This window comes from Phoxinus phoxinus (assembly GCF_949152265.1).
Source record: "Phoxinus phoxinus genome assembly, chromosome: 6".
In the NCBI taxonomy this organism is placed as follows: domain Eukaryota; kingdom Metazoa; phylum Chordata; class Actinopteri; order Cypriniformes; family Leuciscidae; genus Phoxinus; species Phoxinus phoxinus.
In genome coordinates, this window is record NC_136881.1 from 32863172 (window position 1) to 32881412 (window position 18241).

The 18241-nt window shown below is 38.9% G+C and overlaps 1 protein-coding gene across 4 annotated transcripts in view; it reads right to left on the reverse strand.

Moving 5' to 3' along the window:
- Positions 1-153: 153 nt before the first annotated feature.
- Positions 154-18241, reverse strand: part of grin2bb (glutamate receptor, ionotropic, N-methyl D-aspartate 2B-b) — a 112026-nt gene continuing 93938 nt past the window's right edge. For all 4 annotated transcript variants that reach the window (XM_079615883.1, XM_079615882.1, XM_079615885.1 and 1 more), the window contains 8 exons: positions 17374-17545; positions 15491-15644; positions 15258-15383; positions 14547-14776; positions 13380-13540; positions 11623-11810; positions 9363-9601; positions 154-6391 (listed from right to left, as the gene is read on the reverse strand). In XM_079615883.1, the coding sequence (XP_079472009.1) occupies positions 3902-6391; positions 9363-9601; positions 11623-11810; positions 13380-13540; positions 14547-14776; positions 15258-15383; positions 15491-15644; positions 17374-17545 (3760 nt within the window). In that variant the 3' untranslated portion in view covers positions 154-3901. The remainder of the gene's footprint in view (positions 6392-9362; positions 9602-11622; positions 11811-13379; positions 13541-14546; positions 14777-15257; positions 15384-15490; positions 15645-17373; positions 17546-18241) is intronic.

Consider the following 18241-nt stretch of genomic DNA (forward strand, 5'->3'; position numbering starts at 1 on the left):
AAAGGGAGTGTCACCATTTCCTCTCAGATTCTCGCTGCTGGAAATGTATGGAAAAAGACAGAAGGACTATAAAGCTTGAGATCTCTCCCTTTTATTTTGTTTTTAGTCAACACTGTTTTGTACAAAGAGACAGAAGAATATATCTTAGCACTTTTCACACTGTGTCTGTATTCTCAATAGCTTAAGTATTGTGAAATGCCTCATTAAATTATTATTGTAGCCTTAACACATGTAATCTCTCTCTATACAAAAACAGAAAAAAAGAAACCATTTTTGTCATATTTACAGAATCTGTACAATTGTGATCCATAAGTAAGATTTAAAATAAGTGGTTAAAATACAAGAAAGACAGAATTAAAGACAACGGTGTAAATTTGTGTCTTAAATTCTGGTTCTCGGATGCTATTAGAATGGCACTGTGCTCCTGGTCCAGTGGTCTAATAACTTTTTCCTCATGTGGCTATAAAAAATCTTCCAGACAAAAATGTATCTCAAACTTCAATATTTTAAATATTTGTCTTCATATATTAAAAGGCTATGGAAAGGGGACATCATTATTTACAGCAGACATAATAGATAACCATTGCACTGTGCTCTTTTTTTCTTCTCTCTCTCTCACACACACACACACACACACACACACACACCTGTGCGCACACATGCCCACTCTCACACAGAGGTAATCAAGCATATGATTTCAGATACACGTACAATCATATGTGACGTACCTTACTGGGGAGGGCTCTAAAATGACAAACCAATAAAATAGAGTCAAACTACTGAAGTCTTATTCTACCAGTCATCAAGAACATTTTAGGTCAAATGAGAATGAATGAGAAGAGAAATAAAACACTGTAACGACACAGAACATTGGCTACTGTCCCTCCTGTCCTCTTCCGCCCATCTCCATTGTTTATTCTGCGTCTCACACTAAACCTGTATTTATCAAATGATATTAGCATGCTTTTACAAGGCCACATCTTTAAAATCGAAATGAAATATAAAATTGGAAAGCTTTTCAGGAAGAGCAAAGGCAAATGTCCCTGACACTCGCACACACAATCACACAAAACTTCCTCTACATACGGTAGGATACTACTAAAAACTATAGGCTTGACTCTCCAGTACAAACACAGAGATTGACAGGAAATGCAATGGTCCAAGTCTGTCAACACATCTCTTGCTCTTAAAAAATGCCACACTGGTATGAGATATCTTATGAGATATCTTTAAAGGATTTATTAAATAAAATAAAAAAGTAGACCAAGCATAAAAAAATCTTAAGGGTACTTAAAAAAAAAAAAAAAAATAGTACCATGCAAAGAAAGGTATCGTGAGAGCAAGTGAGAAAATCGTGTGCGACAAAAAATGGCAAAATTAGCTTTGGACACAAAAATGGTAATCTCCTTACCTAATAGCAATGTTCTGACAAAATCTAGCATTATCACCAAGATTTGGGTTTGCCTGATAATTTCCCTAACGAGGTATTATTCCATACATATCCATTTTTCAACGATCTTATCAGTTCATTAGAATCAGCACATCTATTGAATCACCCTGAACCTGTATGATGCACAGTTTATCAACATATTGCAAGAACAAGAGCAGGCATGATATCTAAATAGACATAAATGTAATGAAAGATATGGCAATAAATAAGTAAAAGACATGCATGCTCGTCTTAAACACAAACTCTCACAAAAAAGACAACTGAGTCAAATAAGAATGGCAAAAGTTAAGATAAAAATTCACAAATTGATAGCTATACATCAAAACCAAATATTATAAATATTGTGCTTAAAGTGGAGATCTGTTTGGCTAACAGTTCATTCACAAAGAAAATGTATTAACAAAATCTGCAAATAACACAACTAACTTCAAGTAAAGGATTTTTTATCTAAGCTGTGTGGGCCAAAAGTTCAAAAAAGACAATGTGTTCAGACTGCCCTGTCATGAGTTCATTTGTGGTTTCGAAAGAAAGTTAATAAATGCTTGCAACGAACCTCACGTTTATCCAATTAAATGAGTTCACTTGTTTATTGATTTAGGTAATTAGGCAATTTAGCTAAATGATATGTTTGTTTTTGCCTGTGCCCATCCAAAATTCCTGAGATATACCTCTACTTCATATAAGTGGGTATTAAAACTGCAAATTAACTTTAAATGGTTAGGTAAAATAACTGGAGTTATCCCTACCATTATCATGTATTAAGTTGTTAAAAAAGGACTGGCGAATATAACGAAAATATCTAGAAAATTTCACTTCTGCTGTACAGGTGCAGTAAAGGATTGTATTAGCCTGGACAGCGATAGGGAGGATATAGAAAATTCTTAATGTTTATCCATACCAATGAGTTTTAACTGATACATTTTGCAGCAAAGTTGGATTGTTAACCTTCACTCTAATTCTTAAAATATCTAACAAATATGGTAAAACATAAATCTGTAGAGTTACATCCTTTCTGTCTATTCACTGTACAAAGTGGAAAAAATGAATATTTACATAACAAAATGCAAGCATTTGCTGAGAATCTTGCAAAACCCTACATACTGTGCACTGGTGTCTCCCTAAGGAAAGTACAGATAAGCATATCCAATACTAACTGCATTCTAAGAGGAAACAAATCCATGACACAGTTGTTATTTTACTGCGTGATCAAAGACTTCCTAAGAAATGGGGGACAGTGGAGAAAAATAATGTCAGTTGATTTTTGTTTCTATATTGTAGATAACATCATACAACTGCGGCTCAACTCTCAGGGAGGATACGATGCACTGTACAATGTTGTGCAAACCTTAAATATCCTACGTTCCTATTATTAGAACTTGTCAGAATGATAATTTAACTGGTTTTCTTTAGAACCAAGTTCTTGATATTAATACTATGAACACATTCAGGCTACTTAACGTCTTCTCACTGCTGGATATTCCATATCAGTGCTTATATCATTAAAAGGAAGGTTCCAGAATAATATGAATCATCCAATGACAAATCTGTGTGCAGTGACCAGAAAGTTACCATGGCAATATGACCTGTAAATCTGGTATTCTGTAAGTCTTGGTAAGGCACATAACGTGCTGTGTATTAAACCAATAATTTTCGAACAAAGGAACATTATAAAATAAGGTGAAAAGAATACATTTCCTTCACAATGATATCTCAAGTACAGCTGAAGTACTTTGCAAATCATGCCTTGTACACACATTTTACAGCACTCCATACTGGTAAAATAAACTTGAATAACCAATAATAAAGAACCTTTATGGAATCCACATTTGTCTACAACTCAATTAACAATCAAATTAGGTCAATTGACAAATCAAATAAGCCTCCCGCAAAGTGGTTTGTTAACCAAGAACTGAAACTACAGTACAAATATATAACAGCATAAAACATCCAGAAACCAAGCCCAAATGGAACATCATAAACATTGTAATAATATATAATAATATTATTATCAAGAACATTATCAATACAATTATTGTAAGTTTTACCCTGTTGTTTAAAAAGATTAACTGATTTCCATCCACAATTGTACAAAGGATTGTACACGGTTGTCTCCATCTGGATCGGCCACTATTTTGTTGTTAGGAGCAGGGAAATAGTGGGATATACAAAAAAAAACATGAGAATAAAAGAGAGGAATAAACAGGTTTTCCCCTTAATCTCAACTTTTCAACAGTGGGCAGGTCCCCTCTCTATTTACATACGTACGCTTGGCAGCACATGATCCGCGTAACTTAATGAAAGCATGAGTCAGTTCCTTATACACGGTTTCCTCTTCTTTTTGTGGGCATGAAGGTACTAATTACACACTGTTTTTTCAGTTGTCTCTCATTCATCATTCCACATGTCCATTGGCTTCTTTTCCACATTTCTATCTGCTTCTGACTCCCATCTTCAGACATCAGACTCTATACTGGAAAGCTTCTCATAAACATGTCCATTGCTCGATCCATTAAACGATCTCTGTCCTTGACCCATTCCTAACCCATCTCTTGCTGACAGCAGCTTGTTGTTGCTAGGTCCTCCACCGTGGTGGTTGCCAAGTGGCCCGCCCAGACTTAGCTCCTTGGAGAACCGAGGGGCCACATTGGACAGCACCCCAGAAGTTGCGGAAGCAGGCAAATAGGAAGTCACCCCCATGGAGCCCCGGAAGTCAGCCCGACTGTTGTTGAGGAGCTGTTGCTGCTGCTGCTGTTGTGGCGTCTGTTGCTGCTGCGGCTGTGCCTGCTGCTTTTTGATGTAGTATGATTTGGCGCCGTGTAATAGACACTGGTCGTCGCCGAAGGTTGGGATGAATGGGTTCTGGTTCACCTTATCTGGGTAGAGAGATTTAGACAAGGAGTAAGTCCCGACCCCTCGGGTACCGCCCACACCTCCTCCCATCATGCCTCTATCCCTGTCCCTCATGTCTCTCTCACCCACGGAGCGACGGTGCAACCCACCTTCACCCCCACGAAATAAGCTAAATGATGAACCCCCACCCTTCCCTCTGTCCCCAAAATATGTTGTCTCCCGCTCCCCTCCCGCATACTGCTCAAACATCTGGGCGTAGGGGCTTGCGCCCTCCATGTAGCGGTCTTTGTCTTTTAGGCTCACGCTTCGGGGTGGAGGAAGCATTGACGCTCCACCACCGCCTCCAAACCCACCCATCCTGCCCGCCCCTTCCTTCTGCAGCTCTACAAACGTGTCATAAGAGTGCTGCCTGCGCAAAACCTTACCACCTGGGCCAAATTTCCGCCTCTGTACCTGGGTTTGGGCCCCTGTGCCTCCCCCTCCCTTTCCGCTCTCCAGAGGGTGCTTGCCCCCAATTTGATCCAGGAGGAGATGGTTGTCCTCACTGATGTCATATAAGTTGCCCGGTTTCTTGCACGAATCACACCGCTTGCAGGAGGCGGAACTAGGGCGGCTTGAGATTTGTCCACTCCCTCCACTGGATCCCCCAACTCCCCCAGCAGCTGGATAGGCCCCGGCCCCGCCTCCCCCATGCATGCAAACTGGCTTGCTTCCTCCACTTCCAACCCCTCCACTGTGGCAATTGCGACATTCCCAATCCCCTCCAGCCAACCCTCCCACCCCTCCGATGCCCTTTTCCCAGCATGCATGGCCCTGTTGCCCTGGTGATCCTCCTCCCATTCCACCCTTACATTCTGTCTTCTTGGATTTACCTTTCAGGAAATCTTCAATGGGAACCACACTAGTGCACGCTCCCCCAGCACCACCGCTACTAACTACTCCACTGCAACCGCCTCCGCCCAGTCCCACTCCTCCACCCATTCCTGGAGCATCACTTAAATCCAAATGTTCCCAAGGAGATGCCCCTTCCTTGGCTCGAAACTGATCCACATAGAAGTCCCTCAAATTATCTTTGTCTCTGAATAGATAGGAGGTGCCGTTACCACCTCTCTGGCTCTTGCGCTCCACGGGTGGGGTGGCTGAGCGGTGTGATTGTGTTGCTGGATGATGGTGGTGATGATGGATAGTGTGGTGGGGGCGTCTCCTGAATCCAAGCTCAATCTCATCCTGTTCACGGCGAGACTTGGCAGAGGCGGGTCTCTTTTTTAGGCTGTCCCTGTACTGCTTGCGCCGTTTGCCGTGCCCTTCAAGGTTCCCGTAGGTCACGGTGTGAGTGGAAATATCAGACACGTCGGATCGAATGTTTCCATCGTCCCCTCCCGATCCCACCCCACCTCCCCCACAGTACCTGTCATGTCCTGCTATAAAACCTGAACTGGATGCCCCACCCTTGAAGGAGAACTTTCCGTATAGATCAGGCAGGCCAGACTTGAAGCTTGACTGGGTTGGGTGACCTGCAATCAGGTCAAACTTTTCCCTGTTCCGATGTGTCAGCGACTGCCGTGGCTGGGTGGTGAAGATGGGCGCTACCCCTCCCCCTAAGCTGTCACAATCGTACCCACCCTCCAATGAACTGGCACTCCCTAAGCTACGAGGTCGGTTAGGCAGGGGACCCGACATACCGAGAGCCAGTTCGGATCCCGTGCCCCCATGGTGGTGTAGGTAATGATCCTGGTACAGGTTGCTGTCCTTCAGGTGCAAGTTCCCAAAAGTCCTCTCCACCTCGCTTACATAGTCGCTGAACATGTTGTCCTCTGGCAGGTACGGTGGAGGCTTGCAGTCTGTGTGGCCTACTAGGCTGCGCCGGTGTTCACTGATGTCATAAACGGCTGACTCACGATGGCTGTAGTCCAATGCGCTGAGGGGTGAACCATTGACCCCAGGCACAGAGGTCATGTTTTTGGCAGTACGCAACAAACGGAGAATGTTGGAGTGGGTGTTGTTCATGTTCATGTTCATAGTGGCTGATGGTGAGTTAAGGGCTGATTTGTTCTCTTCAATCTGAACACCATGGATGCAACTGTAGATGCCCTGTTGGACAGATAAAATGAGGGAAAGCAAAAACAAAGGAAAAGAGAAGAAGAAACAAACAATGTGGGATTAGATTAGTTTAATGAAAAGTTTAATTAGCAGCAAACATGTTCACAATTCTGATGCAAAGTTCAAGTCAAACCTTTTACGTCTAAGTCAAGTCTTAAATCTTGTAGTTTCTATAGTTTTTAAGTATTTATTTTTTTTAAATTAGTTTTGTAATTAGTTTTCTGAAAGTCATCTTTATGCTGTAGTTTAGTTTTATAAAGCCTGCTGGAGGGAAAAATAATTATACATTTTAAAAACTTATTTCAAAGATTTTCTTTTATCACGTCATGTTTAAAATGAACAGTTTATCCATCACTGTCTTTAACCTTTTGAGATTATAAATACAAGAAGGGAAAAGGGAAAATGAGGGAGTCATAAAGAATTGAAAGGAGAGAGAGAAAAACAGAATGGAATTAGTTCAAGAAAGTGAAACAGCAGGGGCGAAATAGGTTGTGATTGATGATGACATGGTGACAGGGTTGCGGTAACTCTGTAGTTTTGACTGTCTATCAATGTCTTCAATCAATGTGATTAAAATTCAGCTGACACCACTGTGTCTACTCATCTGTGTCTCTCCTTCATCACTGCCACGACAAATTAATTACACAATATTCTAATAAACCTCTCCAGCTCATTCACCATGATGCAGATTTACTGCATTTTAATCCATTTATCTGTGTAGCTTTGGCTGTATTTGATCAAACTCATTTCTTAATGGCAAATGTGTTATTGTGAGACTGGCTGGGAGTCAAAATACTTCATTATATTTTATACTGATGGGTGTTTTTATTTATATTCAACTAATAAATGTTGTGATGTACTGGAATGTCTTTTAAAATTCTCTATATATATGTAAACAATATAAAACCTTTTCATTACAAATAATACATGAAACATGTGGAACAAATAGAATTCTCCTCAAAACATTTCAAAGGCTAAAGGTTACTCTTCTACTGGCGATCTGTCCCTCCAGTGAGGCAACATGTCAGAAATGTTTCCTGTCTCGCTCTTAGTCACGCTTGGTGTCGATCCACTCTTGTGTATTTTTTCCCTCTTCTCTTTATGTTCCTCTTATCTCCACTACCTTCTGTCTTTTTTTTAAACTCAGGTCATCCTTCCCAGTGTGACTCTTATTCTCATTCATCTCCTGACCCTTCAATCCGATTGGGTTGGAACATATTCTCTATTCAGTGTTATCTCATTTCTTTTTCTCTTTCCTTCTTTCTCTTGAGAGGTTCCATTCTCTCCCATTTTGTCTTTTGCCTTTTTCCCTCTATTCATTTTAGATTCTTCTTACCCCCATCACAGCAACACACGCATCTACATCTCAAAGGGAAATATATCTATTAAGAAAATCGGTTTCCTGTGTCTGTACTTGTAGCTGAGGGAACTGGTCATGCAAATTGCCCTGTTGTCTAACAAACCAATATAGTAATAGTTTTTCCGGTTTGCCTTAATAATTTGTGAGCTCAGGTAAACCCAGGTTTATCTTTGAGCCACTTGCCAATTTGGTCAGATTAACTGATATGTACTCCCTCTGTATTCGTCCCAGACTTTTTGTGGGTCATGGCACCACTCCAAATGGCTTGAGGCATGATTTGATGTCCGAAAGTCTAGAATGAGAGACTGCTGCTTTGGCCTGTTAGCTCAAGACTGGCCTGTTTTGCCCTTTACCCCACACACATCAGAATGAAACTAAACAGAATGTACCCTTTTTGCATAATACACCACATTTATCACAATTAAACAAATTCAATATAAAACAAATCAAAAATACAAAACTCAAATCAAATGTAATCATCATCCAAAAGTTTCAGTCTTGAGATCTAATGCTTCTAATGTAAAGGCAATGCTTATACACTTTTCACTTAAAAAAAAAAAAAATGACACAGAAAAATATTTTTCTTAATCAGTGTATTTGTGTAGTTTCCAGTAAAAATACTTAAAATAGTCAAATTCACTCAAGAGCCAAAACGAGCCAATTGCATAAAGTTAAGTTTGTGCTTAAAGCTATTAAAACCATTAAAACTTACATTCAAGAAACATTTGTTGAAAACACATCTTAATATTTCTCTGGAAAATGTCTCGTTTTAAAGTTGGCATGAAATGGAAATTCACCCTATTTTCTAAATGCATGTAATAGGTCTTACTGTGCATATGTTAAATTTTTTGTATATATTTTTTTATTTGACCAATCAAAATGTCATAACTGGATCTTCCGGTGAAAATGACAAGACTTCATGATGCGTTCATGCCCTGTCATAATTATCGTTGGCTTGAGATGACAACACGTGACGTTCTATTCAGAGCTGTTTACGTCCTCAGAGTCGGACTGGCAATTTTCTATGGTGACACTATCAATGCCTAAACGAATCTGCAGTGGTCAGGTGGTACAGCGTTCACGTGGTACAAGTAGGAGCTCTCAGAACAATCCAATCTTACAAGCTGTAATTACGAGCTCTAAAAGGACGTGAACGTTTTTTTTTTACAAGTTGAAACCTTAAATTACGGTAATTTCAACATGGTGTGTAGGCACCTTCTTCGCCCCTTGCATGCTTGCGTTCATCTGCCTCCACTTTTGAATGTAACGCCCACATATCAAAATCCCCCCCCCCCCCCCCCTTAACAATCTCCTACACTTGGATGTACATCACAATAAGGGGATATATATATTATTTTTTTTGTACTTCCATTTCTTCGCAACTTTAAGGATAGGAAAGATATTTTTACTGGGCAGCAAGACAAAGACACCAATTAAGAAAATGATTAACAGTGTAAAATCTCTCTTATATGTGCTCCTAGTCTCCAAAGCTTCAAGAATTAATTGAACTCAATAGGCTGTTGGCTCCAAAATAGTAGATGGGTCAACATTTGTGGTTGTTTGCCTGCAGATCAAAAGTTCAGAAGTAAACCTGCTACTCACCCTGCTGATGGAGAAGGTTAGGCCGGGCTTGCCCGTGCACACACCCATGAAGCAGAATCGCAGTTGCCAGTAGAAGAGGTGCTCTGCGATGAATGTGAGAAGGGACAGGGCCATTGCAGCTCCCAGCATATAGAACACACCTGCCATGTTGTCTACATCCAGCTGACTGCTCATCACCTCATTTTTCTCATTGTGGCAGATGCCAGTCAGCCACAGGGCCTCAAGTTCCTCCATCTCACCTAAAAAAAAATATGAAAAAGATTTATATTAATTAAAAAAAATTGGTGTTAGAAAAAGAGTGACTTGATGATTCATTGAATTTTTACTTTCTGCCTCTCCCGCTGTGTTTTGTGTGTTTGTGGGCTTTAAGAGCTCTCGAGCTGTTAGCAGACGTGTCTGTTCACTTTGTCTATCCGTGACGATTTCAGCAGTGCATTTATTTAGAGCCCCCACAAAACTGTGCACTGTAAACAAATTACGGCCCCTGCGAAGTGTAGCATTTGTCATGATGGATTAATGCAAACCCATACGCACTGAAGCTCTCTTCTCATTAATGATTGCTTATGGGAGTCACTTGAGATTTGGTTCCCAGCTCTAATAAGGGCCCCGAGGGGCCTGACAGCCCGCATAGGAGGGACAAGATCAAAGTCCAAAACACCATTTGGTGTCCTGCAGGTCAGTCTTTAGGGGCAAAATCAGATATAGCCTACACAAATATACTAAAAAAAACACGCATGCAAAAGATTCCATCCATTCAGTGGCTGCTTTTCTATTACACACTGAGAACTTTACTTGGTGACTTAAGCCTTCAAATCCGTCAAATACCTATGTGAGGGCGAATGTGCGGGCGGGTGTTTGCATGCTGTGCCGGTGCATTCATGTGTACCTACATGTATATGCCACACAGTTGATGCCTTCCCAGTGTACTTTTGAGATAACACAAGGACCCCCTTGACACTTGCAAATAGGACTCTATTCCTGCTCCTGGATCATATGCTGGCTTATATAACAACATGTGACACACCCAAACGCACCTTTACATGCCATACCGCTGTCAGTGTGCCGAACTACGGTGCACTGCCTGCTTGTCAATATGCATATGAATGCTCACTGTGCCACTAATCTATTCTAATGCGTCCCGCTTGTCTGACATACCCATGGGTATGCATGTGGAATCACTAAGTATGGGATATATATTATATAAATGTATCTAGATGCCAATCTGATTTTGTATGACTGTGCCCATATATCTATAAGCTCTCTTTACAATATATCCTGAATGTCTGAAATTATTAACACTGTTTATGCATGTACTGTATGGGGTGCATAGGGCATGTGTCTTTGGATGTGTTCCAAACAGCCTGTCATCTCAGATGCTGTTTGGGTAAGAGAGGATGATTTCCAGAAATGGCATCTGGATCTGGATTACTAGTGGGCTCTAAAGGAAAGCTCTCAAATCTAATCTACAGATCTATTGCTGTTACAGTAAAACTATTACAGTTACTTGGTAGACTACATTAGCACACTATTTATAATTTAGCGAGTACAGTAATTCAATGTTAACTTTATTATGCTTTAACAGAATGTGAATCTCACACAAAGGAGGCTCTGAGAAACAGGCTGCCATATTTTCACACATCTAATACCATTTTGTGTGGCATACTTGTTGGCATACTAACAGACAGTGTAGGCACTTGTCATCTGCTGCCAGGTATTCTTCAAAACTGTTTGCCTTGAGGGCACATTGAGAACCATTTAAAGAAGAAGTGAATGAAGTAAACATCTCAAGCTGTGAATTCTCTACACATTCACGCCACTTTTGTGAACAGCATTTCAGTGCAAAAACCTGTCTTATTCACTAACCACCCACAATCCATTTTAACCAGGCACTGTTTGATATCTGTTATATACCTCCCATCGTGCAAATTGTGCTTTGTAGAATTTTGGGGTGTGTTTGTGGCATTGCCAGATTTGCATAATTGTTTAGTGAATCAAATGATAAAACAACTCAAGACAATAAAGATTAATTCTTGGTGAATTTCCCCCGAAACATTTTTCTTTAATCTTACAATTATTTGTGCAGATTACAGGGTTTCTACACATTTTCAATTTCAAAATTCCATTATTTTCCAGACCTGGAAATGACTCAAATCAAATTCCATAATTTTCCATACTGTGTAGGAACCCTGAGATTAAGACTGCCTTGTTTATCACAATCATCCTATGCTAATTGGAAATAAAAAAAGAAGACAAAATTTACCATCTCCAAAAAGCATCAGAATGGCGAGGTCCACTGCCCTCTTCCAGCCTGAGTCTTTCTGAATGGCAATGCCATACCCTGTAGTGGCAAAGATATAACCACTGCCAATGGTCACCAGTTTACAGCCCTCATCGCGTCCGGCCATGTAGTTCAAGACCGCTGCATCGTAGATAAATGCATCCAATTTACTACAGAGCAAGGGAGAGAAGAGTAATATGTTAGAATGTCAATAATTCCTTGTCAAAACCTTTGTTATTTACAGTATTATTGATACAATATTATAGTTTTTAATTAGATTTTTTTCTGTTTTAATTTTAATTTTTAGTATATCTATATAGTTTTTATTAAGTTCCAGTTGATTTAGTTTGTTAGTACTTGACTAAAAGAAAGTGAGAAATGTCGCCTCGTAAACTATAGCTGAAATAAAATTTTATTTCAGTTAATTTTTATTTTATTTGAAATAATTAAAATGTTTGTTATTTTAATATAGTTTTAATTAACGATAATAACCCTGTGTTAAACTCATCTGAGTTACTTTTTCCTGGTCAGCAACAAATAAGCAGCTACAAAGTATTTGTATAAAAAACAAACTTATTGTCTTGACTTACTGTAGGATATGCCTGTAGTTTGAAATAAAATGGTAACACTTTACGATAAGGTCCCACTAGTTTTACACAAAAATGAATTATAGTTTCTAAAATGTTTAAAATGATGTATGCTCACATGGTATGATGGCTACTAATGAACACTTTTTATGTACCTTTACAAAAAGCGTGTTGTGCCAAGTTGAAGTCACATGACCAGCTAAAACTATGTACTTTATCCTGTTAACTGTTATTACAAGTCCAAGATGACTGTCATATCTGCCAGCACAACATAAACAAAAATTACTGAGTGCCACTTTAAAATGTCTACTGTTAGTACTGATAAAATAAAGGATTTCAGAAACCAGTTTCATGTTGAATTATTCTTCTACCAATCTGCATCTCCAAACAAAGTCCCTCCAGGGTGCCTCATTTTGATGCTATCAGTCCAGAGTTCATCCACCCACTCACACACTGTATTTACTGCTGTCCTACAATCTTTTAACTCATTCCCCGCCATTTCCATCATTTGTGAGACAACCCTTCCCAGCCATTGACGGAAATTTCAGCTTTCAGTGTTTTCACTGTTATACACCATAGGGGGCGCTATTTGGCATCTTCTGAAAGATAACTGAATCTCCTAATCAAAACACAGGCGAAGAAGACGCAAAAACAAGCAATATCATATGTAGGCATATGCATATGTAAAAAAACGCGATTATCAACATTAAACAGCACAGGAATCAAAACTGCCGTATGTTACTGAATGAAATGTCCGATCAAGACGAAGTCATTTAATTTTTTTTTATTTTCTCAGCTTTTAGCTCAAAATTTTGCTTTTTTAATGAAACTTACCCACATTCAAGTGTTGATAAAAAAGGAATGCGTGAAGCTAGAATAAAACTTTTTTTTTTTTTTTTATAAAGCTGAGGGTCTTTTCTTTCTTTTGATATATTCAGATATTCATACAACAAAACATTCTGGGGGCCATGAAACTTTTACGAAAATGATCAAAAATGCTGGCGGTGGCTGGCAACTTTTTTCAAAAAAACTGCTGGCGGGGAAAGAGTTAATCTCCCTGTCTTCCCCTCTTTTTCACCCTTTATATTCTTTTCATGCAGATGTCATAATCTCTCTCTCTCTCTCATAATTTTTCTCTTTTTTCGTTCTCACCCCGTCTTCAGGCTGTGGAGCGCCTCGTTTACGTTTTTCTGGTGGAAGCTGGTCATATAGCTGTGCATCTCCTTGTAGTTATTCCTTATGTTTCTCTCTGTGCTGCCATTGGGCACAGTACCGAACCGGAACGGAGGGGAAAAGTCATTCGGATGTTGAAACTTGATAAGAGAGAGAAAAATATATAACTCAGCAGTGTCCACATTGTCAATGAACACTCAAGGGACAAAGTGTGAGGAGAGGTGTCACTTCAAAAAACCTTAAAGATACAACAGATCTCTTTTCTCCACCATTCATAATATAACTATTTCCTGTGTAAACACATGGACTATGTTCTCTAGACACTCAAAGCTTTGCCAGACATAAAAAGTAAAGCATGACTTAGAGTAAAAAACAAAATCTCACCACATCAATTATTAAACGGGCTACAGCACCCTCTCAGAGTCAAATCTTGTTTTCTGTTTCATAGCGGCTGGCTAATTCACATTAGCCCACTTTTTTCCACGCAAAGACGACAGAAAAACAAAAACAAATTATCACTAAACCAGTCAGCATGTGGTTGCCCACATATGTCATCAGTCATTTGAGGATCATAAACAGTAGTATTAGTGTTTCATATGCAAAACCATGCAGAGTCAGCATGCATGGATTCACTTATTCACAGTTAATTAAAAACATAAAATGGCAAAAGTTTTTTCCTTTTAAATTCCTTTTTCAAATTTCCAAACATGTTTCACCTTCAGCCACAGATCCTCCCGCCCCAAACCCGTGTCACTGGTTAAACCATTAATTTATCATGTCAGATCACGCAATCAAAGCAATGTTTTTAAAGCGCCAGAGCCACTGAAAACCCACAAAAAACAAAAGAACATATTATAACAAATTACACAGTGCACCTTAAATATTGCATAATTTATTGGCTAGTCTTGGCAAATTAACCTTAGCTGGTTAACACCAAGGATGAAGTCTGGTGTATCAAGTCAAATCACGTTCAGTTCAAGGCAGTCGTCGGAGAAAAAAACCTCCAGCTTATTATGTCCTTAGATCAAAAATTTTTGACAGAAGGATAAATTAGATCAACGAGAACTATATTTTTAATAAAAGCTTTCAGATGCCCATGGTTCACTTTTTCACATGCTGCTGAATTCGACCAATAAACACCGTTACCTTTTTATCACTCAGGCCAGTCACCTGGTCCACATATTCCTCTTGAATCATAAACGCGGCCAGGTTGGCAGTGTAGCTGGCCAGGAAAATCACAGCGAAGAAGGCCCAGACCGATACCATGATCTTGCTAGTAGTGCCTTTGGGGTTCTGCACGGGCACAGAGTTATTGAAGACCAAACCCCAAAGTAGCCAAATAGCTTTTCCAATGGTGAAGGAGGGACCGCCAGGCTCTGATTGTGTGTAAAAAGGTAAAGAAATTGAAATAGGGAGTTATTACGTTATCATTTAATAGGAATCAGAGAGGAGTAAAAGGGCAGATGAAAAAAAAATGGTAATAAAATAGACTTGAATTAACTATTCCGTTTCGATTTCAATCAATATATTGAGAGAAGCAATTCATTGCCGAGCATGAAACCAGCTAATACAAAATGAAAAGATGGACATAATGGGCAAAACTAAAATAAATATAATATATATATAATGTTAATAAATGTATATTATAATATAGAGAGAAATACATAAATGTATATATTTAAATATAAATATTTATTTTAAACATAATTTGTAAATATTGTAAAAACACTGCCATAAGTATATTAATATGCATTATAGATGGATAGAAAATTAAGACATAAAACTACATACTGTATACCAAATTTTATATGGGTGTTGTTGGGTATAAGGGTGATAGATTTATATTTGCATGCACACCTCGTCCATCTGCCAAGCAGCGATTATAGCCAACAGGACTGAAGTACTCAAAGATGAAGACAGCCACGGCTGAAACTATCAACAGCATAACGAACATCATTACCCAGACATCAGCGCTGAAGGGCTCTGAGAGCAACAAAAAAAAGAGAAGGGAAGACAAATTATTAATGAAGAGTGCACTTGAATGTGGAATTTTATCTTGAATCACCTGACAGTGTGTATTTAGTACTTACCTAAAAAGGCAGAAGGAGACACTGTGCCATTGCTACGAGAGACCATGACACTAATCCCTGTCTCTATGAAGGGCACAGAGAAGTCAATGACCTCTGACCTCTCTTCATTTATGGTCAGGGACCCCACTGCCATGTGGGCATTCTTAAGCACCACCTAGACGTGAAGAAACGGGACAGTTATGCCCATCTTGTACTAGTCTAGGCATGCCACAACAGAGGGAGGATGTAACAGTGTGAAAAGAAAAAGGTGAAAGAAAGTTAAAATGGGAACTAGTGAATGAGAAAACCATGAAGAAGAAAAAAACGACTGCGAGACCAAGGAAAGCAGAAATCAGGTTACTTCCTACACTGGGTCGCAATAGCTTTTAATAGCCGTTTCTCTTTCTTTTCAACCTTCCCTAATCACCACTTCCCCAAACTCATCACTTGTCCAGGTATATTTAGAGTTACATATAAGATGCCTCTGGTGATTTAGGAAAATGGGACAAAATAGAGTTAATAAGGTGATTGTACGCTACAGAAAGGCTCTGTCTACATCAGGACTACTCAAGGGGCCACAAAGCCGGATCCCTTTAGCCTCCAGGGCCACACTCCTAATTTTTATAGTGTCTCTGTTATATTAACGAGGCTACTGAGTATTACACACTTACACAGCCACATAAAATCTAAATGGCTTCCATTATAATCAACGAGGCTGTACTGTAAGCGCCTGTCTGTGGCACGGTTTGCAGAGTGGACTATAGGTTTCCGATGGTATCAGACTTTTTAAATTGCACTGTGGGTTTACCATGGTATATAGCAGAATCTCATAAAACATGAGGGCGCAAAAATGCCCTGCGGGCTGCATGTTGAGTAGTGCTATTCCATATCCTATTGTCTTTGTCTTTTCAAAATATGAGACTATATTTTGCATATTTGTTTGAGTTCGTGTTGCGTTATAGCATTTATCTCTGAACATGAACATGTCTTGGAGCATCAGATCTTGTAAAGACATTAAGTAAACATAAAGCAAGCTACTAAAAGTCTGTGACTCCAAATGTGGTGCAGTTCTGAGAGTATTCATATGACTAGGACCGAAAGGGAACTGCATAACATTCACTCCAACTGTGGATTTACATATGATCCGGTAACTCATATTATTTCTCATCTGAATTAATGCACCAGCTGTATTTTCCCTTGGGCTTGTGCAAACTCACTCGCTCACATTTTCTCTCTCTTTCATCTGTTCTTGGCATGAGAGATACTGTTAATTTTTTTGAAAATAATACATAATCAGAAATCCATAGATGCTCCAGAGCCATGTCCTAGTGGTTATTGCACATCATCTTTAACTTAAACCATAAAAATACATTTTCATCACTTGATATAAAGTAAACAAACAAAAGTACAAAATTACTCAAATAACAAAAACGATAGACAAATAAAAAAAAACAAATAAAAATGACAGAAACACACAACAAAATTACTACAATTTTAACTAAAATTTAAATAAAAACAAAAAATAAATTATTAACAAAAACTATACTAGTATATCAACAATCCTAAGATAACACTGGAGCCATGGCGCCGCCCATTCAAGCAATGCGAGTTTGAGTTTGGCTCGCAACATTTCCTGATCCAGTTAATCACAAAATGTACAATTAACGACATTTCTCAAACTGTTTTGAGCAAAATATTTGTCATTTTACAATATGCATACAGACAGTGTGACAAAACCGAAGCAACAGTTTCGATATCCGATAGTATTCGATCTCCTCTCATCTATCATATGCATTCTGGTAGAATAGCTAGAAAAATGATCCAGCAAGCTCTCGGATGATAAACAACTCTAGGTGTTTGGTGAGAGCCAGTAGTTTTCTTACTAAAAGCATTTTGAAACTAACCTCTCCAACCATGCCATTCCATGTGCCGTTGATCTTTTTGCCATGCTTCCCATTGGTCACCAGGTAGAGATCGTAGGTGAACTTTACAGACTTTGCGATCTTTTTGAGGATGTCTATACAGAAGCCCTTGCAACAGCGTTTAATGTAGATCCCTGAATCTCCTGTCTGATTTCTAGGGATAGGACAAACAGGAAGAAAAAGGAGAGAAGATTAATGTTAGCGCAGAAAGTTATTTTCTACATAGTGAAGACGATCAACACATTTTGCTTCAGCTGTTTATTAATTCCTTGATCAAAATACCACTTCATAATAAATCTGCATCTGAAGAAATCAATTAACGAGTCAACATAACATCAAAATGATTAATGACCACTGCACTTACTATTGCATTGACTACAACAGTACAAGGCGACTTAAATTTGTCAAAATCCACATTAATCTTGGATCATTTCTCACAATAAATGGGTTTTTAGCAGGAATTTATTACAAGAATGCTAAATTAATTGAACAGTAATTAAACACAAGATACCAGTTTTAATCCATGAATAAATCAGTGTTTCAAAGTGTCTGTAGAATACCATAAACACCACACGCTCTTACTATATGATATACTGGAGTCCTGACAGTGATAGAGCACTTTACATTTTAAAACTGAATGAAGCATCTATACTTAGTGCTCTTATGAGACTATCTGCATTTTGGCAGTCAAGATTAATGACTGATCTCATATTGATCTCGTACAAAGACTCATTTTAGTTTAAAGATATTTTACCTATATTATGTAGCTTTATCCATCTTGAGACGGTTAAAATCATCTTTACAGACACAGTGCGGTGAAACTAGTATTTGGAATTTTTTACTTCCAGGT